At 37.9% G+C, this 23,021-nt stretch overlaps 1 protein-coding gene across 1 annotated transcript in view; it reads right to left on the bottom strand.

The window, feature by feature from the left end:
- The window catches only part of LOC113062977 (neuroblastoma-amplified sequence-like), a 125,055-nt gene that overhangs the window by 6,126 nt on the left and 95,908 nt on the right, over positions 1 to 23,021 (bottom strand). The window contains 3 exon segments of the mRNA XM_026233094.1: positions 6,028 to 6,156; positions 6,351 to 6,495; positions 8,919 to 9,058. Coding sequence (XP_026088879.1) covers positions 6,028 to 6,156; positions 6,351 to 6,495; positions 8,919 to 9,058 — 414 coding nt within the window.

The raw sequence follows: 23,021 nt of genomic DNA, 5'->3' as shown, positions 1-23,021 counted from the left end.
GCCATGCTTATTCAACATGATTCATATTCTGGAGCAATAAGTCCATTATAAAACACAAGCTTATTATGAGCGGGAACAATGCACATCAGATCGCCCAATACAAACAGAGACGGGGTGAGCGGTACGTAATTGCTCCTGGTAAAGAAAGCCAATTGACTGGCATTGATGAGTCTATTCAAATATAATCGGTGAGGAAAAAGGAAGCAGAGGGGCTGAGGTGTGACCGAATATGTGTGGAGAAGACAGAGCTGAAGTAGTCAAAGATGAATGATACTTGATCACTTTCGTGAAGATGACACGTTGCCATTCGTTCCTGTGTAATGGCATCATTGGCTGGAAGATCTCGCTCAATCACGCATGCAACACAAGTGGGAAAAGATGTTGTTTGGAATGGGTTTTACAGTGATCTTGATGTGTTTGAACATTGGAAGAGGTTAATAAAATAAATTAATAAAAAAAAAAAACATCTAACATTATGACAGCTGCAACTGCTCTTCTGAGAATGCAGCAGAATGTCAGGCTTTCAGTAAGCAACAGTTTAGAAGGGGAAACGAGGACACGCTGTGTGTACGTGTGTGTGTGTGTGTGTGTGTCGAGGCTAGAGTATGGCAGAAGGGTTACTAAATAAATCAATGTCTTGAGCATTCAGAGGGGAAGCAAACTCCCTCTAGCACTGAAATCAGATTGTGCTGATAGATTACAACAAGATACACTTACTGGCTACCACAAGACAGACGAACAAGACACAAACCACAAATCACAACATTTGTTTGATTAATGAATTGTCCTATGAATAAATGTGATTAATGGTATAACATAAATTGTATGATAAAAAAAAGAATAATTTGTTCAGGTTGTCAATATAATAATATATATATATATATATATATATATATATATATATATATAATAAATGTAAGGATTTGTAAACAAATTATGCACAGAAATAGAACGATAATATTGTGAATAATTAAAAACCTTCAAAATGTTTCTCTGGAGGGTCTGCTTTAGGATTAATAATATTTTACATTATTTTTAAGTTATATTTTAGATATTTATTTATTTCTCTTGTGTGTGCAAGGGTTCTACTTTAGTATTATGAACTTTTAAATAAGAAGTAATATTTTAAATATCCACAAATGCTTAAAATATATTTTTTGGAGGTCCTCTTTAAAGTCGGTCCTTCCATTCGCACCAATGTTTTTAAGGGACCGAGACAACCAAAATATTATATTGTGGCAATATATTTTGGTCACTGTATATTGAAATATTATGTATTAGTAGTACATATCGGTCCCGAATTCCTCAATTTTGTGCATTCATTTGAGGCGATCCATACTACAAGTCAAAACTAAACAATATTAAAATCAAGTGAATCTTGAGAGCTATCGTTCATAAGTACGAGTTCATAATACACCACTGCACAATAAAAAGAGACATAAAAATACACATTTCCTGCACAATACACAAATTCATGGTATTTGCACAATGATATTAATACAAACAACCACAATTCATGATCAGGCATAATACTTCAGACCACCACAACTGAAGCCATATATACAAGCATGTGCACACAAAAACACGAGCATGCACGCACACACGCACACAAAGCATCATGTTAGCTCAGAATGAATAACAACAACAACAACAAAAAAAAGTCAACAACATACTCAAATTCACCTATTCCTTTCTTTCTGGCTTTCCTCTATCTCTCTGCCAGGTTTGGAGATGAAAGCACATCACCCTTACCCCGAGAGAAGGAGATTACCCTCATTTTAAGTGAGCTCTTCTCAGTTTCATGGCTTTATCTGATCTAGAGTCAGTGAGAATGTGAGCTCTAATTGATCCTTCTGAGACCCAGCTTATCCAGTCAGTTCCCTAGTCAGTTTTTGGGCTATGATGAATTTTTAGGTGAACCCTAACAGCATCGCGGTGAGCTGTGGTAGTAGTGTAGTGGTTCAAGCTGTGCTCTATGATCAGGCTATGATAAGGGGCCTTGTTAAAAACAAACTTCATATTCTCGATCTGAACGGTAGGATCCTTTGGAAGGACATGTAAGTGCACACAGTCACAGGTTTAGACAGATTTTCCCACGTTACTCCTATCATTAGGTGTTTGGTATTAGTAACTGTCAGACTTGGTCCTCTTTTCTTCACAGTCGATTCATTTACTGAATATTTACACTAACTGACATGGAAATGTGAGCTGTCAAACTAATCTATCAATCCAACAGCACATTCAGAAAGACCGTTTTTACATCTTATTTGTAATAAATGTATTGGGAATGAAGTTTTGAAACTCTTATTTCAAAAGATCAAGGAAATTATCACACCTTCAAAATGTAAAAAAAAAAAAAGTTTTTAAGTTGCTTTAGATTAAAAGCGTGTAGAAAAATGCAAATTAATCAAATCATGTTTCCAAGGTCTCTGGGAAGAGTCTACCTGTATTAATGCGTAGCCATTCCGACAACAGCTATTGCTTATCTAGCCCTCTAGCAGAGCTGAGAGGATAAACTAAGTGATGGCGCTGTGCTGTGAGGGCTTGGCTTTTATCTGACCTGCAGTCAGTGAGAGATAGAGGTTACAGTCAGAGCTCTGATAGCACATATCTGATTCAAAGTCACTTCTGGTGTCAACGGTTAATTTAGTTTAATTGAATCCACATTACTAGTGACAGCGGTGGTTAGCTGACAGGAATGCACCTTTGACCATTAGAATTGGCCAGCAATGGGTTGTGAATGACATCCCTTTTTTTCCAAATAGGACAGAAATACTTCCATTTTTTTAACCTGGAAGCCACTTTTAAAAATGCTGAATGAATAAAATGGCCTGGTAAAATACTCTTCAATCTGTGACTTTCTCAACTTTGTTAACTTCACTAAACCTTTTGATAATTAATTCTGATTAATCTATCAATTTCATGTAATTTTAAATAGTTTTAAACCTGCTCCGCAAGCGAACACTGTAGGGTGACCACCTGGCTATTGCTGTGTTGCAGGACAGCAGACCTGATTTTGCGGGACAATGCGGGACACGAGGGAGAGAAATTACTATTATTATACTAGGTGAATAAATATTTATTTTTTTATTAGATATCTTTTTGCAGTGATGTTAACATGTGTTAACAGGTTTATAAAAATGTTAATGACGGCGCTGTGAACGTCACTAATAATATTTAATAGTAATATCAGTAAAAAATTATTTTAACAGCACGTCTCTATTCAATCCAAATAATTAAGTGAAAATAAAAATCCAATCGCTACAAAGCACATTTACAAATAAGCACATAAATTCCATTAGGAGAGACTAAGATTAAATGCGTTCTTACCGGATTCATTGCATCTTGAATTTATATTTTTTGTCTGATCTGGCAGCTTCGAGTAGGGCCTTCTCATTTATTATGTGTCTGTAGAACTCCTGGCAGGTGTAGCTGTAGTTCACTTTCACCAGGAGTTCACTTTTTATGAGGTCCACAGTTGCGCGGTTCCTTGTCTCTGTCCACGCAGCAGTCATGAGAGAAAACACCCTCTCCACGAACGCATTGGTGACAGGAATGCTCAAAGCCAAAGATACCAGAGCTGTTATGTTTGGGGCACGGACGTGCTTCAACAGAACTGTCCACTTAGATGCAACTGGATTTGTTGTTGTTGCGATTTCCTTTACGTGCAGCATAAGAACACAGAATTCATCATACAACTGGTTCATGTCCAGTTTAAAGCTCATTTTTAATGCTTCAGCTGCTCCACGGAGGTCTTGGAAGCTAAATTCCCTCTTGATAGCCAGGCATGAGATGTGCTTTAGGTAGTTGCCATCAGTGAAATCAAACCACTTGTGTAGATAAGCAAGCGCTCTTTCATAGAACATAAGAAAGTCCTGCTCTATAACAGCAACCTGTGCGGTGGGAAACTGTTGCAGGAGAGAACTGGTCTCGAATCCAAAGAATCGATCATTTTTCCTTTGCTCTAGTTTCAATTTGAGATTGGTCATTAACTCGAAAAGTTCACACACAGTTGTCTCGTCTCCCTCAACTTTAAGCACTGCGTCGAAAAAAACTTTGAGGCTATTTTGCAAAAACAGCAAGTATGCCTGGAGTTCACAGGGCACGTCTTCTCCATCCTCACAATTTGCGAGCAATTTCCAAAGTGCTGATGGACAGCGCTCTTCTCCAAGAGATAAAAAATAGCTTTTGACAGCTGGCCAGGAGTCGTGCAGACGTTTGACAGCAGGCCACAAACTTAGCCACCGTGTCGGCACATTCTTGTAAAGAGCCGTGTACTCCTCGTCCACAAACTCAAACACTTCCTTTAATTCTTGCACACGTTTAGCTGAAGACGAAAAGTGGTTGCAAACTTTTGTGACTATGTTCTCAATGTCAATTCTGAGCTTATCGCCTGCATACCTCCCACAGTTGTGCAGAATATGGGCCACGCAGTTGGCCTTGATAACTGATGCATTCTTGTCCGTCAGTTTTTTATACACAGAGTTATGCACACCATAATTGACGCTGGCGTTATCAGCTGAGTATGCAGAGATCCGTTCTAACCCCAGGTTTCTCTCCTCGAGCCTTGAAACAACCTGGTTGAAAATTGCATCAGAGTTTTCATTGCAATCATCATAAAAGTCCAACAGTTTGTTCTGCACTCCTAGGTCGGGTGTGTAATATCTTAATGCTAACGGGAATAACTTGGTTGTTCCATGGTTTGATGCATCAGACGCAATGGAAAAGTGTGGAAGAGAATCCGGTCTATCTGCAATCATTGGCGTATTTAACTGTTTCAAGCATGTTTCTAAAGATGCTGGTGCAAGCACACCTGTAACAATAGATGCACTCTTCGTTCTTCCACAAGCCAGCTTCTTTGCTATTTCTGAATCGGGAAAAATGACTGGGGCTAGTTTAGTAGTACAGTCACCTGATCTATACGATAAACCATGCTGCACATTATGGTAGACACTTGTCACTTCAGCTGCTGTGATTTTATTTTGGTTCCCATCTTTCGGTGGAGAGAAAAAACTTGTCATGCTAGCGTTAGCATTTCTTTGTTGTGCATTTTTCTTGTGACTTTCCCCATCTCCGTGCCTCCTTACATCCCCCTCACCTCCATGCGTGATGGTGAAACTTCGGTGGCATACACTGCAATCTCCTTTCTTAGGGTCACCTGTAACTGGTTTTAACCATGCATATTTTTTCTCCCATTCCTTATTATACGAACAAAGACGCTTTTTCTTCTCGGGAGCTCCGGATAGATCCATTTTTCTTTTGCGTGTTTTTTTTTTTTTTCTCAGTGTTTATTTTCCCGCTCTGGCTAGCCGCTAGAACCAATAATAACGGCTGCGCTGCGCATGTTCAGTGTTTTTTTTTATTAACATTTTTTTTTAATTGTAGAATTGTAATTTAAAGGAAGATTTAATAAAATGACGAAGACAAAATTAAAATGCGGGACACTGCTTATGATTTGCGGGACGCGGGACAAAGCTTCAAATTTCGGGACTGTCCCGCAAAATGCGGGACAGGTGGTCACCCTAGAACACTGTGGCTACCACTCTCCTTATAATAAGTGCAGCAATGTTGGAATTTATAACTTAAACTAAAATTGAATAAAAAAACTTAATTAATTGAAATGTATAGAAAAAAAATAATGAAAAACTGAAATTTAAATGAATATAACTATTCGTCGTTGAAATGTAAAAATTTAACTCCAGGCATGCTACTAGTAAGGTTTAGTGATGTTTTATTTACACATCAACAGAAAAAAGCATAGACTAAAAGAGTGATGTTGGAACTAAAGAATCAGCATCGGTTCTTCAAAATGAAGATTCAAATTGATCATTTTAGCTATAATTAAAATATTGTTCCTGTACATCGCCTGATAGAGTGTTAAACTGGGAGCGCCAAAGTCACGGATTAGGTTCCCAGAAAACACATAATGAAGGGAAATGCATGAAATGGGAACTGAATTCTCAAAAGGTCCACTTTGTGGTTACTGAACCATGGGGCGAGAGAAAACGCAGTCAGAATGAAACTTACATCAGTGATGCTTTTGATCTGATCCTGGGTCAGTGTGCGCAGATGCTCATCCTCATTCTCTGTCATCAGCTTCAGAGCGGCCAGCTTAATGCCAGCGTTCAACAGCAGAGACGAAATGTACCCAACGCACTAAAAAAAACACAAGTGAAGAGTGAATGTCACGCTACCATCAACATAGCAGAGCTGAACTCACAGTAACATGTTACAGGAAGATCTAATACAAAGTTAGGAGCATTTTCAGCATCTTCACAGTATCTTTTTTTGACATTAAACTTGCCGTCAGTGCTGTTTGTGTGCAGTGATGATGACACCCACACTCTTACCTGGGGGTTAAGTTTGTGTTTGGTCGGGTAAAGCGATCGGCACATAGTTAGAACCTCATTCCCAATGTTGATTTGAGCAAGGCTTGAGGAGTATGCAAGCAGGGCGGATGTAAGACACACCCAGGGGTTCTGCTCTGTCTCCAACCTGTGTAGAGAGAGACACCGGTGTCTGAAGGTGTTCAAAAAAACCAACACGTAAAAACAGGCCAGTGTTAAAGATGCAATGAGATGAAATAAGAATCATGAATGTTCATGTGGCACCGTGAAACTTTTAATAGGAATGCATCTGTATAATTAAAAAATAATCCAGTCATAATTATCATGGCATATTACACGCGTGCAGCTACAAAACTGTGCATATGCTTATCTCCTGAACTCTTGCAAGAAATGAGAGAAGCTTTTTAACAAACTCTACAGCCGACCGAGATTAACACACTATCGTAATCAAATGCAATCGCACACACACTGATTCCACTTATAATTGAAGTTGGCCTTTCATACACAGAATGTGTTCAACAGTGCTATAGATAGTAACACAATCCAGTTACGAGGAACCTGGAAAACTAAATTACATTCATTACAGTAGTTAAAGGATACATGAACTGGCTATGAAAACTTCTTTAAAGGAATGGTTCACTAAAAAATGCTAAATTCTCTCATCCTTTACTCGTTTTTAAACCTTTATGCTGTCATTTTAACACAAACACAGAATTTCAAAGAATCTTCACCTAGATCTTCTCTATAAAACAACGATTTTAACTATAAAAGCACCATGAAAGGTGCCTTAAATTGGTCTATATAACTCATGCACTGTATTACAAGTCTTCTAAAGTCATAAAATGACATTTAAGTTGAGCTGCTACAGCTCTCAAAGCACAGGTACTGAAGCAGGCTTGACTTTGTGGTTTTTGGTTACAAGAAATGAAAAACCCAGTTATGTTTGTTATTACTTACATCCAATCTATGCCATTACCATATTTTCATATCATATGACTTCAGAAGATAATAGCATATGAGGCATAGACCACTTTTATTATGTTTTTCTTTTTCTTGCCATTTTCTGTAATTTGACTGGTGACTATAAGATGACAAAATTCTCATATTGTATTTCATACAAAAACAACAGAGAGTTTAGAATGACAGAGTAAATGAATGATCATTTTCTGTTTCTTAGTGTCTTATCTATGGAGAACTCATGAATATAAACTAAAAGTACCACCAAAATTTTGATTTGAACTCGTTAGGAGAATAATTTGAGGAATAGTTCAGCCAAAAATTAAAGTTCTTTTTACTCCCCATGTGCCATTCTGAAACTGTGTGACTTACTTTCTACTGTGCAACAACAAAGATGTTTTAAAGCATGTTTGTAACCAAAAAGGTGACCATTAATTTCCATTGTAGGAACAAAAGAATAATCTTCTTTTATGTTCCAAAGAAAAAAGTAAGTCATACAGGTTTGAAATGACAAAGGTGAGTAAAAGACAACAGAACTAACCCTTTAAGACTCGACAAGCAACGGTTCTACTGAATGAAAACTTCAGAGCTCTAATGGGAAAAACATTAGATATATTTTAAAAGGATCATGGTGTGCCCAGTGTCTTGTATTCTCTAAGAAAAGGCTGTCACCCAGAGCTCTGCGGTGTGTCGATTTCGATTGATTTCCATTCGGATGGCCTTTTCTGGGACTTACTAAAGCAAGACAGAATGAGGAGCAACAAGACAGGTGTTCAGGAGACAGCAAATGTGCCATCTGAATCTTAAGTGATGAAACACAAATGGCGCACCTGGTCACATGTGAACTTCTGTGAATACATGAATGTATAGTCAAGCTCCCCTTTATCCTCTCTACAGTTGACTCCCTATCACACTCACCTTTTGTTTAAATGCCAAAGAGCATAGTGACGAACACACCAAAACTCACATTAACACACAACCCTCTTTGTTCTTCTGTAAGAATGTTAATTTGAAACTCTTCATGAAAACAAAAAACCTCAAGCTATTTGAAAATGTGGCACAATGCATAATCATCTGGATTATATTCTCTGTATCTATGTATTGATCTGAATATAAAACAGCTCTCCGATCATCAGCGCAAACTCTGATAGCCTCAACTTTAACCTCAAAAACTCATTCAGTTATAAAATACAGAACTGACCTCATCAAACCTGCAATCACACTTAATGGTCTAACAGCACTTTGATTCAAAGACATCTAATGAGAAAATATGTACTGTATATATAAAAATAAAAATAAATATTTCTGAAAGAAAATCAAAGAACAACAGAGATTCATAAGGATATTATTTTGAAAAATAAATTTAGCTTGTGGCAAATGTATATATATTGCATATATATTTAGTATAATGAGCAAATGTCTCCAACATTTTTAATTACGTTTTATTTATCTGTTAAGTATCTGTGTAATTAGTGGGATAATGTAGTTTTAATTGGTCTGGTCTGTATTAATATTTTGTGACAATGACCTGCTGACTGTACATTATACCTTCTTTAATACGTTTTACGAAGTGAATATTTATATTGTAAACGAGTGTGAACACCAAAGTCTCACCTGCTCTTGTCAGTCACTGGTGGCCACGCCTGTAGGAGGAGCATAAGGTGTTGAAACTCCTCCCATTTACTGCTAGACTCCAACAGTTCCAGGAACAAAGAGTATCGCTTTTCCTCACTCTCGACATCTTTCATCTCACACTGAGAAAAGAAGGGAAGCAAAGAGAAAGTTCTGTGACTTAATATTATGTCTTAAATCAATAATAAAATTAAAGGGGAAGTTAACATTAACAACAGATTCATTAAAACTTTCTGAGGGAATCCATGGCTTGAAAACGCGAAGTCTCTTCCTGGTTTTTAGGACTCTGAACTGAACAGCTATATCAAGCACAAGACTAAAATGCATGACCAAACCGTAAATATGCAAATTTTTGAGTCTGAAAGCAGAAGATAAAGTATTTGGCTTATCAGCTAATCATAATCCAAGACTAAATCTGTGAGAGGCAGAACATCTTTCAGGCTACAGTACTAAAAGGTAAAGACAGCATGTTTACAGATGGAGGGAGCTGGCAGGAGAATGCACGAATAGCAGACAGGCAAAAAACAAAAAAAAAACAAGTGAGATCGAAAGAGTAGGAGAGAGGGCTTGAAACAGCTACACAGGCGCGCACACACACACAGACACACATACACAGAGAGAGAATGCAATGACTTTTGAGGCAAAAGAAGCGAATTCTCCCCTGTGGTGACTCTTATTCTTGTTCTCCTCAAAAAGAAAGAGGCGGAGAGAGAAAGTAATTAATTTCCCTTCAGTGCAATGTGAGCGCAATTTAACAGCTGAGAAAATGTCTGATTTCTGATGGGAAACACAAAAAAACAGTCAGAACCATTCCATGCTCTGGTACTAGCATGCTCCAAGTAATGAAAGAATATAGCTGAAAACTCAGGGGGGCAAAAAACTGATCAAAATTGTTTTGTGGAATGTAGGTAAAAATCTTAGTTGCAGTAACACCAAAGGAGATATGGAAAATTTATTGGTTTGCAATTGTGACGAAGGTAATAAAACACATGTAATATGCATCCACTTGTGCCATACACAGGACAATAATCATGTCCATTTGAACAAACACTTTTTTGAATCCTCCTCAAATTTTTAAACCAAGTACACTATAAATGCAACTTAAAATGCAAAAAATAAATTTTCAGTTTTGTAATAAAAAGTATACATAGATGCAACTTTTTTGTGTCCAAAAATAATTTCAACCATTTATGCATATAGTACCTTTCAAATGCAACATTTTCTGAAACAAAATGTATACAGAGTGCAACTTATGTAAAATGAATTTCAATCATTTAGGAACAAGCCATATTTATGTATGCAATGAATGAAAAGATTGCAATGATTTCATCATATTGGCTTGAATGTCCCTAATTCCCACACTTACTTTCACTCTCTCCCTGTATCTTGTCTCACTGTTATTCACTGATGTAAAAATCAATTAAGCTGACACCTCAGCCAGAGTATTTCCAACACCATAATTCCATTCAACCACCAACCTACACATTCAGACCATTAATAACCTGCCTATTAAACCCATTACAGCCAATCATGTTTGACCTAAATTTATTATGATCTGAGAATAACCACTGAGGCAACACCTAAACACAGCAAGCGTTCTGGAGACCAATCAGTCTGTCTCCTAACTGGATAAATAGAGCTGGTAAACTGAGGCCCTGCAGTTCACGGGCCCCCGGGGCTCTTCAGTTTTCTATTAAAATGTTTTGGTAAGAACATAAACACATATTAATTGGCCTAATTGGTGTTTCTCGTTTATATGAAATACAAACCGCAATAGACATAGCAGGCTGGGGTTTTAGCAGAGAACAATGCACATACAAAAGGTTAAATGAGGTTATGTCTAATTCTCTGGCAAACTTCATCAATGTCCCTGTCAATGTTCTCAGTGTAGATTGTGTTAAAAAACTTAAAAGCTAATCAGTGACAAAGTAATACACCAGATCGATCAGTTCCACTGGCCCTCTGGAATTCCCCTAGGGAGACTAGTCAGTGCACACTTAGTAGAAGATGTGCCTTAACTAGAAGAAACACTCAAGATGACGTGCTCAAAAGTAACGCCAGACATTTTCACACTTTAAAATATTAACCTTACATTATATACAATTTCAACTTTGCAAGGAATGAATGTTTTGAGAAAAAAAAGCAAAAACAAACAAAAAAAAAACGAAAGAAAAAAACTATTATTTTAATTTAATATATTAAATTTAACTGAAAAAATGAATTAAAAATAATTGGAAACTTTCTGTAGAGCATGATATTTCAGCAGAGAAACAGGCTGGGATTTTAGCAAAGAACTCTCTGAGGTGCTACTTTAAATGCCTAATCCTCTGCTAAGCTTCATCGATGTCCTTGACAACATTCTCGGGTATAGACGGCAGGTCAAAAAACCCATAAGCTAATCAGTGACAAAGTCGAAGGTTTCCTGTGACCATCTTCACCTTTCAAATGCAGAATTCCCCTAGAGAGACTAGTCAGTGCACTCACTTAGTAGAATATAAGCCTAAACCAGAATCAATGACAGCGTGTGCTGAAAGCATATCCAGACAGATCCACACTAAAATCACCCACATACACTTCTGAGAACGAACGAGAGAGACAGCGAGGTTAGAAGAGGACAAAATATGGAATAAAGTGGGTCTGTTTCACTGAACTACGTCCACGCATATCAGCGTGAGAACAGGAGGGAAAGATGAGAATAAAATAATATGACATATTTTCCGCCCTCCCGTATCCCATCATCCTTTAAAACACACCCCAGGGGAGATGAAGAAAGCCCGCACTGGTGCAGCCATTCTCCCTGCTTTCAGAGCATCTGCCCACGCCGCCAAAAGACAATCTGTGTGTGTTTGTGTGGAGGGGGATCCTTAGACAAATTGGATGAGTTTGCAGTGGTGCCATCAAGCTACACCACACTTCAAGGCGTCCACCCACTCCAACGCTCCCCCACCTGCAGGAAATCTCCCTGCCACATGCAGAAACACAACAACTGCACATTTAAGGGTTAGTTCAGTGTGTGCACATCCGCATATTTGCGCTCGAGTCCATCAATGTGGAAATTCTCATAGTCATTTGCTGTGTTGGACTATGTTGCACCTTTTAACTCTGCTGGGCTCCATCTCAGCCTGTGACAGTTAATGGTTGCCTACCCACACACATAAACATCCCACTCCAACCGTGAGGAGCTTTTAGTTAAATAGCACCAAACAGTAAAAGGCTGCCTGACTGTGGGAAGAAAAATCATCTTGAAGGAAATATAAAACCTTCATTTGTTTTGCCTCATCTTTCTAAATGCAAAAATAGCAGACAGTTAGCAAGGCAGCATTGACAGTTGCGGCTCTTTGGATGCTGTATATATCAGAGATGGCTGGCTGGTAATTACCAGCCTTTAGCTGGACAGAACAAGAGTGGTCCCTTTTGTTTTCGGCATGTACGTACTTCAATGGCTACAAAGCTTCTAATCTGTCAGCCTGGCACTGGGAAGGAGACAGGAAGTAGTGTTGCTGAGGAGATGGATCTCTATTGATCACTGTAGTATTTAGGCATTATAAGTGCATATTGACAAACTGAATATGCTTGTACTTGTGATTGTAGTTATATTTAGACATGCTAGCTAGCCCAAATGTGTTTGTAGGCTTATGAATAGGATTACACATCAATGCACAGCCATAAACAATTGGACATGCAAGTGCACACAAACACACATTCACAAACTGTCTGACAAATTGATTTGCTAGGCAAGAGACGACCACTCATTATGGGGAGGCGCGAAAGAGGAGTAAAAAAGGTGGGCGTAAAGAGAATTTCAGGGCATAAACACAAGCTCTCTTCTTCTGAAAGCAAGAGTACAGAGCAGATCTCTCTATCACAGAGAAAACAGCAGAAGACAGGCAGCTGCACAGAACTCCCACGTTAGCCTGTGGCAGATAGTTCAGGTCCTGGATTCTGATTGGTTAATAGGGCTTCCAGTCATGCTAAAATACATTTAGACTAGGGTTGGGCCAATACTGATCACACACTGGTGGTGTTGATGTTAAGCCGACATGGTGATCACCCCCAACCCTTTTCAGAAAATGACATGTACACAGAACCCCATAAAGGGAATAAATACGAGAAATCCCTCGCAGTAATATCACTAGGTAATTATACTACATATATTTCGGGCATCAGGGAGCCACTATTATGCCTGACATTGAAACTACTGTTCAGTGCACAAACGTTTTTTTTTGTTTCACTTTCAAGATATGCGATCGCATGTAACGTTTGTCTGTTTATACTATGGAACGGCAGAACTTACAACAAATTTTACAAGATTAGATATTTGTCAGTGGTGCTGAGGATCTGCAAATCATTCGCCATCATCCTCAGTCATCTCTCATTACTCGGTTTATGTGGTAAGCAAAATTTTATGTTCTATAATGAAACAGAAAGCATTACACCGTGTCTACACCGAACGTGACAGTTGTCGTGTCACACTGTGCCCTAGTTTTACACTGGACGCGACAAAGCGACACCTGAAAATCATTAGAAATTTGTGTCAGCAGGTTATAAATAGAACATGGCATTCTTTTTTTTCTTTTTTTGTCTGGGATTTGTTTTTTGTCGTGTAGCACTGCATCCAGTGTAGACAGCATCACTGATTATAATATGTTCTATACACTGATCTATATATAATGAATCTCTATTATAGATCAGTGGTTCTATAGTATTTGTTGTGCCGCGTCACTCCCGTCTGGTGTAGAGACAGTGTTAGGAATCATTATTTGTTTTCTGTGCATTATAAGGATTCATGCTTCGGCCATAATCCCTAACTATACCCCTGCTGATGTCATCGTCCATCGCGATGTTTCACTGTAGACATCGTCCGATGCCAATTTTGTAGACATCACCCAACACTTATTTAGACAATGATGAGTTGAAATGTGATTAAGTGATGCCTACAACGATAGATAGATAGATAGATAGATAGATAGATAGATAGATAGATAGATAGATAGATAGATAGATAGATAGATAGATGATAGATAGATAGATAGATAGATAGATAGATAGATGTCCATGTGCACTAACCAAAAGTAAACCCGCATATGCCAGTCATCAGTATATCTGGAGTCAGTGTGTATTAAGGCAGCTTACACTGGTAAAATTCAGGTCGACCCTGGTGAGATTAGATCATAAGTCTTTTTACAGCATAAATACAGATACATAGTACCTCTGGCCTCCTAACTGGCCAAAGTCAATTACAATGCTCAGCAATTTTCTGAAACTGATCTCCTGTCCATGCCATTGGGCAAGAAAACAGCTGATAAAGAAAGCAAGACAGAGAACAGATATCTAAGAGCTCGACCAAACCAGGCAGATGTGGCTCAAATAAAAAAAGACATTTCATCATACTCTGATTTCCTCTCCATAACACCACTTTGAAGAGAATTTGACAGAATATGAAGAAATGAATAATAAATAGTTTATGCATAGTGAATAAATTAAGGCAATCCTGAACTCAGAGCAGGGAGGAGATGCAGGAGATGAGCCCTTAAAAGGGATTACTCCATAATTAACATCTTGTTTTTCTATTCATCAAATTAAAGGGATTCGTGGTGGAATTGTGTACACTCCAGACTCTGCTGGGTCATGGATTGAGAATGAAACTGGCAGGAAAAGGATGGACTCGGTTAGGCCTGAACATCAGAGAAAGGGAGAACCATGTAATGACCGCAAACATATTTTCAGCTAAAAGCAGAGAGAAATCCTAATACACCTTTCAAGGGCTATAACTCCTGGATGTGTTCTGCAACATGTCTATGAATAACCTGCAGAAATCCCTTTATTATACCAGTATGAATTTACATGCTAGGCTGGTTATTTCTGGATAGATAGTGCTGGTCATGTGCAAACATAGACATTCTTTTAAAAAAAGAAAGTAATAATACTAATAATAATAAATGTTAATTTTTTTCACACTTAAAACAAATGGAAATGTGTTAATGCAATTATTAATAATTCAAACATGTATATACATTTTATAATCAGAAATGTATTTTTAAATGATTTTCATTTAGAAATGAAAATATTTATTTTAATAATATATACATATTAGACATTATATGATTTACTTATGTTTTAAATTACAATTTTCAAGTTTTTCAAAAAATACGTTTTTATGAGGCAAAATTCATAGTTATCTAGTAGTCAGAATTGGTCCCCAAAATAAAGTGTGAACAAATAATAATAAAAAAATATATAGAGAGAGAACTAAATATTTGACCCGAATGAGACTCAAACTTTGGTTGCCTGCACATAAGTGTGTCCGAGCCAGGTCTGTTTCTGATTGAAAAGTGCTATTTTTTAAAAAAAAAAATTATACACTGCTATTAGGCAAGAACCCCATCTTAGTTCTGTGGCTCAAGGGGTCTATAAGGTCAGTGTTGAGTACAACTCATTCTTTTCATTCACTAAAGATATCGCATGAGGAATAAAAATGGTGAGCGGAAAGAAAGCAAGAAAGATGACTGGGAGGGGGTGAAGACGTGTCATGCCTGGCCTTTGGAAGAAGTATAAATGTCTTATTAATATTCATTGACCTACTGCCTAACTTCCACCGTTTCCCCTGTGCCCTGCCTAAGAAGTGATAGAGGTTGTTCGGTTTAAAAAGACAGGAGAGGAAGGGATGGGGAGGAGAGAGGAAGGACCGAATCAAGAGACATAAAAGTAGGAGCCGATCAAGAATACTCAGTGCATAAGAACAACTGAACCTTTTGGTTCATTAATGCAAAATTTTATTCGTACATTTATTTTATTTTTTGCAGCATTTGGTAGCTATAGGTATGTCTATGTTAAAATGTAACACATTTGTTGTGTTAGTATATTTTATATATATATACTAATTTTGTATATATATATATATATATATATATATATATATATATATATATATATATATATATATACAAATTTTGTTCGAAAAAAGAAAAAAAATGAAATGAAACCTAAGAGGGAGATTTTCAGGTAATGTTGACACACATCCACACATACCAAATCCTTTTTTTTGCTCCACACAAAGATGGCGGCTCCCGGCTGGAGGGCCCTTGAGTTTCCTAAGAATGATACTCCAGGGCATAATCTCCGTACCTCTTCAGCGCTCTGTGAAGGCGCTGCATGCTTGTGTGTCGGTGCAAAAGTGTGTGTCAGCATGACTGCATGCAAAAGCCAAAGGGATCTGATGTCTATGGATCTGTTTGGAGCTTTGGTTCCAAGACTTTACAAAGATAAGGCAGCAAAAAAAAAAAAAAAAAAGAAAAGAAAAAAAGGTCTGACAGCTGCAATCTATGGGAGGGCTGGATCTGGTGATACAGGAAATACAGGAATTTTCCAGAAAATAGCACAAGTTGACAAATGACCACTGTATGTACACAATACTGAATGCTATTTCTATAAACATATACTATCTTCATGTATTTAGCCTTAGGTTAACGTATTGGGTTATACAAACTGTGTAATGTGAACCATACTTACAGAATCAGGAGATACCAATCAGATTAAATCAACAGCGAAATGCGAGCTAGCTTTTAGCTTAATTCTACTGGTTATGACAGAAACTAACTAGAAATCAACCCGAAATGTGGAAACTATGGCAGGTATAAACCAGGCTCTACACTTGAAATGTTGCGCAGTTCAAACGAGTAGCGCAGTTTAGTTATGCATTCAGTTTAATTTGCTGTTTGATATTTCTCAAATGCTATGGAAATGACTGCGCTTATGAGTTGAACAACACAGTGGAACAACACAGTGGTCACGCCAAAATTTAGTTGCACAGGCAGAAAAATTACTATGTTAAAATTTTTAAAAATTACTATGTTGCTATGTGTAACAGTTTGATCTGTGCATGATGTCTTAAAGAGACAGCAACCTTAATAAACCTGCTGCAGTCTGTCATTAATGTTTTTTTATACATTGAAGGCAAAGTGTTATTTCTAAAGTTAAATAGATTATTCTGTTTCTGTGGCAATGCTGTACCTGAATATTACCGTTAAACCTACCTGAAAAACTTGAAGCACAGTTCATTTTAGTTGTATCTTATTATTGTATTTATTTGTGCTATTGCTTGTCATTAATCTATTCTTATTTTATTACTTACTGCTGACTTATCTCTTTTAGTTCAAATAAATTCAATTTATTAGATCAAAGTAAAAAATAAAGAGGTTAAAACAAAAGTATTGGTCAATAGGTATTACCATATTTTCCGTACTATAAGTCGCACTTTTTTTCATAGTTTAGTTGGTCCTGCGACTTATAGTCAGGTGCGACTTATTTATCAAAATTAATTTGACATGACCCAAGAGAAATTAACTAAGAGAGTGAACCAAGGGGAAACATTACTGTCTACATCCGCGAGAGGGTGCTTTATGTTGCTCAGTGCTTCTCGACGGTAATGTTTTCTCTTGGTTCTTGGTTCTAAATGAATGCGACTTATAGTCCAGTGCGACTTATATATGTTTTTTTCCTCATCATGACGTACTTTTGGACTGATGCGACTTATACTCAGGTGCGACTTATAGTCCGAAAAATACGGAAAGTACAAAGCTTTATTTTAAAGTCCAGGTTTGCTATTAACTACTAACGAACCATTAACTTTTGCCTCAATAAAAAAAATTTGCTACTTATTAATAGTTAGTAAAGTAGTTGTTAAGTTGTTAAGTAAATTGTTAAATTCATGCCTATAAAGTGTTACAAAAATATTATTAAAACATAAAATAACTCTTTACCATTTTAATAAATTTTAAAATATAATTTATCCTTGTGATGGCAAAACTGAATTTTTGACCCCAAACTTTTGAACAATAGTGTATATGAATAATTATTAATTCATAAAAAATGTACTCATACACTATTACATAATCAAAAAACTATGACAACTGTATAGGAACGCTACCAACACAGGCAAAAACCTCCATAAATATTGATCTTTTTTTTGTTGTAAAGGGGCAGCAGGGGCTGTTTCCAATTACACAAAATCACAAGTTTAGTCTGTCTCTCACCTGATCCATGTCCACAGTAGCTATAATATGTAACATCAATATCTATCACACAGTGAGAATGCAAGCATTTGAAACTACACTTTTGCCCTCATATGCTAAAGAGAAATGTGAACGTCACCTCAGAGTATTCTTGACATGCTCCCACCTGGAAACATGCATAATGCCATTTAATATTTCAATATTTGCATAATAATAGCCATTAGTGTTGAGATTGCAGTATCTTCCACATATTTAATTAATTATGCATGCGCACAGGAGGGGTTCGTGAATATTAAGAGAGGTGTTAAGGAGGTACACTTGAGTGCACTACAAGGTTCAGTGTTTCTGTGGAAAAACTATTTGTTTTTCAGCGAACCAGAAGTCATTACATCACCAACTAACACAGCAGGGGCAAAATCACCACACCTATGATGATAATAATAATAATATGGATAGGATGTGCACTAAAAATGTTAGATAAAGGAAAAAACAGTGGACCTGGCAACCCTGGCTTGAACTACAAGGGATTCATAGGGTCATATGGGACCTGTGATACCTAAGCTCATGTGATTTTGTTCGACACCCCTGAATTCTATATAAAAGGAATTTTCTACACATTCCAGTTGCAGTCTGGCACATTTTTGATGACACTTTTGATTGACAAGATATAATCAGCCCTGATCATCATTATTGGCTAATATATCGGTGCATGCCTAGTTTTGATTGTGCCACATGGAAACTTGCCTGATTAGGACAGTGTAACAGATTGTGAATCATGCTGACATGAAAAAAATTCATGTTATTCCAGAAAATGTGTCGTCATCTTGCTGATGAAAGCAGACATTAGAAGATGAGTAGACTGACTATGAAGTGCATAAGGTGGGCAACAATAATTACATATTTCCATTTACACCATCAACACCAGCAAAAAAAAAAAAAAATGTGGTAAATGCAAAATTCTGACTGCACCATCTGTACTGTATGTCAAAGCAGAAACAGATTTGTCAGAACAGGCAGCATTTTTTGCAATCCCTGCCTCTGCCCAGTGCTGCATTTTAAAGAAGCCGAACCTGGTGTGGTCTACTGCTGCTGTTGCTGTGCGTTCAGAGACACTTTTAATGATGACACTGTCTTAACGGGTGGTTGTTTTCCAGTTACCGCAAAGCTGCCAATGTTTGTTTTTCACACCATTGTCTGTAAGCTCTAGAGACTGCTGTGCATGAAAGTCCCCAGAGATTAGCAGGTTCTGAGACACTCAAACCAGTCCAGGGAAAAATACACACCAGAGGCGGAAATGAAATCAGTAAATGACTGCACTGGACTTTGATATTCTGATCCTGTCTTAAAAGGACAGACATTCAGGTGAAGGTCTCTTCAGAGAGGGACAAGAACTCACACTTACAGCATAGAGGGGAAAATGGAGATCTACCTTGATCAAAGAATGTAGAAAACCAAATCAGCTGTCTAACTTGTGTCAGAGTCCTCTCTTCAATTTCTGTAGGTTTGAGCTTATGTCGATTATAGGACTAATGCAGGGTACAGCTCAGTGGAGGGAGAAACCACTCTGCAATGTTGTTAAAAACCAGCCTCAAATGTTATTAAGAGCAGTCAAACAGTCATTCACGCACTGCTGGAACATATTGACGGGAAACTGTATTCACCCTCAAGGCAGCAAAGGTCATTGAGACTGTGGCAGTGTGTTAAGAGGTGAAAGGTTCCTTGATCACACACCAAAAACAATAAACTCAATGTACAGTCACTGAAGTGTTTTGAAATCAACAAACACACGTACAAATGCACTCACACACACTTATAATTTCCCAATGGTCTAGACAGATTAATGCTCGAAACTGCCAACTATGTTTCTATAGCAGCATAAAAGCTTTAAAATGTTAAATCTCAAAGTCAATGCTAGAAAAAAGAAGAGAGCCAAATTAAAAGAAAATGCCCAGTCTTACCTCACCCGCAGCAATGCATTCCAATCCACTACTAGTCATGTGACTAGTTCAGAACACAATGTATGAAGTCAATGGACAAATTTGAACCTGCATCACCACAGCTCCAGCGAGACTCCACACCTGTTCATATCCAGTGATATTGAATTTTGTTCATTTCTATTTACGTTTGATGAAACACCACTTGAATCCGTTAAGCTGGGAGACCTCACTGTTAGCATGATTGTATGTGATTAGCTGTTCAGGCAGACCCTTACAAAGGCAGAATCTGTTCCTCTTAGCTTCAGAGGAAAAGAGAGCGAGCGAGATGGAGAACACAGAGAGAAGTACCTGGAGCATAATTAAATATTAAGTCAGCTCTTTGATTTATGCAGAGCCAGAAGTCAGAGATTACCCTGTGCTTTCAATGTACAGCTGATCCAAATCCCAGTGCTGGGGGACTGGAGTTTGATATTCTGATCCTGTCTTAAAAGGACAGACATTCAGATGAAGGTCTCTACAGAGAGGGACAAGAACTCACACTTACAGCATAGAGGGGAAAATGGAGATCTACCTTGATCAAAGAATGTAGAAAACCAAATCAGCTGTCTAAGCCTGTCCAGAATCTGTAAATGAAGTTGTAAAAGCTTAGATAGGACTGATCATAAAAACTAGTACTTTTGCTTTGCTTTTTCATAGATTAATATTTCAGGCAAGAAGATGAGAAATTCTTACAATTAGAGCAGTTCATCAGGGACATAAACCAGGTTTTTTTTTCAATGTGCAATCGATTTCCCCATGCAGATTTCACAATGGGTTCAAGTTCATCATGGAAGTTTTCCACACTGACTAACTGTTTTTCACTGATAAACCCCTGACAAGGGACCATTTTTGTACTCAAGATTTTGCTGAAATTTCTCAATAGTTGAGATCAACTAGGGGAATACTGAACTCTTAGAACTAAGAGTATGTCATAGCATGCTGAATGTACTTTCCGTGACTTCCCCCCCACTTAGCATTTATGACTCTGGGCACCCTTGCATCCACATACAGTTTGAGCAAATGCTAATGGAGCTCCAGGCCAAGGACAGAGGTCGTTGATGGATCACGGCTGTCTGTGTGTGATGAGGTGCACAGAAAACCCACTGTATCTTCTCAGCGCTGCCATAAATCTGTCACATGTAAAACGGTTTCCAAATATAGCCCAGGTTCAGTTTGCTCTTGATTCCTGAGAACATTACGTCAAAGCTGAGTCACCTTTAAGACACTGAATACCTGAAATCAAACTCTGGAAACCTGAACTCAGACCTGTTTAATATCATTAACAAGTAGGACATGCTCCTGGATCAAAAGCCTTTATTGTACCTGGAACAACAACCAACCAGTGCTCTATGATTTTAGGACTAAGGTAAGGACCCTCATAGACACTTATACAATCATATAGCAAGATGGTTTGTATTACTTTTAATAGGAGAAACTATGGCGCATAGTAAGTCCCACCTTCTAAATAAAACAGCCAATCGCAAAACGGTAAAGTCATTGAGTCACTACAGATGTCATTAGAATATCTGGTTCCCATAGAAACAGTTAGTGTACTGAGAAATGCTTGGGACTCCACATGTGCATTGGCTCGACGAACCTCAAATATATTTTTCAATGATATGTGAAGATGAGAAGATAAGTCATTTAAATGCAAATTTGGCAAGCAAGCTTTGAGATTTTAGTATTTCCCAATTCAGGTAGATATGAATAGGTTGTGCATGCCCAAAATAGCTTCCCAGTCATTGCAAATATGGCCGCTGAGTGAATTTACTTTTCTTGAAAGGGACTTTGACAAAGACAACAAAAATAGAATGCTAGAAACTAGAGGAATTTCAAGGAATAAGAAGCAGACGAAGTCTCACTAAGACCTTGGAAAGTTAATGCAAGAGAGTACAGCAAGTGAAACTTACTGACACCTGAAGCCTGTGAAGGGGGAGAGGATGTAAGCGGGGCCCTGGGCTGTGCCAAGGAGGCGGGGCTAATGACAGAGGAGAGTGACACGGGTGAAATACATGAGCGCTCGTGACAGACCGGAGCTGACACACTGACAGTGGGTCTGATGTCACATTACTCTGACATTTTGAAGACACACAAATATGTGTGCACGTGTGATATTTTTTAGGAGTCTCAGCACACCAAAATAACACAGAATACAAGCACACTTACATGAATAAATAATTCGAAGTGCAAGTAGCTCTTTCTCTGTAATCAACAAACAGCCAAATACACACACACACAGCTGGATAAAGACATTCAAACAGCACTGCTAAACATGGGCATATTAAAGCATGCACTCCGGGGGGAAACAAAGACCTTGTTTTAATGACCACATTAACCCCAGTCATTATTGTCTACGGTTAAACACACACAAACACACACACACACCCTCCCCATTTAACCTGAGCACTGATGGCTTCTTAACATGACAAATGAGTCCAGATTTTCATGTTAAGGGACAATGGTAATGATAACACCCCATGTCTGATCCCAAACACACATGCCAGTGTCCTCAGGTTCATTTGCATGCATTACATCAATAACTACTTCAGAATACAAGTAAACAAGGGAGTCTGGGACACAGACAGCTGCCAAATAAAGATTCTCAATTCAGACTGACAAAGCTGCTGTTCTCTGCCAAGCGAACAGTAAGCACTCATAGGGATTGTGACATTTTGTTGCCGTTAGGCTAAGACGGACGGCTAAAATTAAGAGACAAAAATCCACCGCCCTGCGCCACCGGGATGAGGATCTGAACACAAGTCACTGCGCTGCCAAAGGGGTAGATATCGTTTACATAATGCATGCAGAAATTGCCAGGGAAATGCAGATAATGCAGGTCACTTCAATTAAATTTCTTTTAGAAACATCTGGGTGAGGTCAAACACATTTATGAGAGAATTTACAATATTAAGAAGCTGTTCTGGAGTTCATGATTTGTCAAACAAAACATTCCATGGCAGCTTATTAGACAACCCCAATTACTATCGTAATTTACACAGAATGAGAACATAAGCCATGAGAGGCCTTGACTGCTTGACAGCATCTATAAAATCTGATTGACCACAGATTGGGTGCCACTTCATTAAAGGGAAATTAAT

The sequence above is a fragment of the Carassius auratus genome, chromosome 45 (genome assembly GCF_003368295.1).
Source record: "Carassius auratus strain Wakin chromosome 45, ASM336829v1, whole genome shotgun sequence".
NCBI lineage: Eukaryota > Metazoa > Chordata > Actinopteri > Cypriniformes > Cyprinidae > Carassius > Carassius auratus.
Note: the sequence above shows the minus strand (reverse complement) of the source record. Positions and strands in the feature narration are given on the sequence as shown.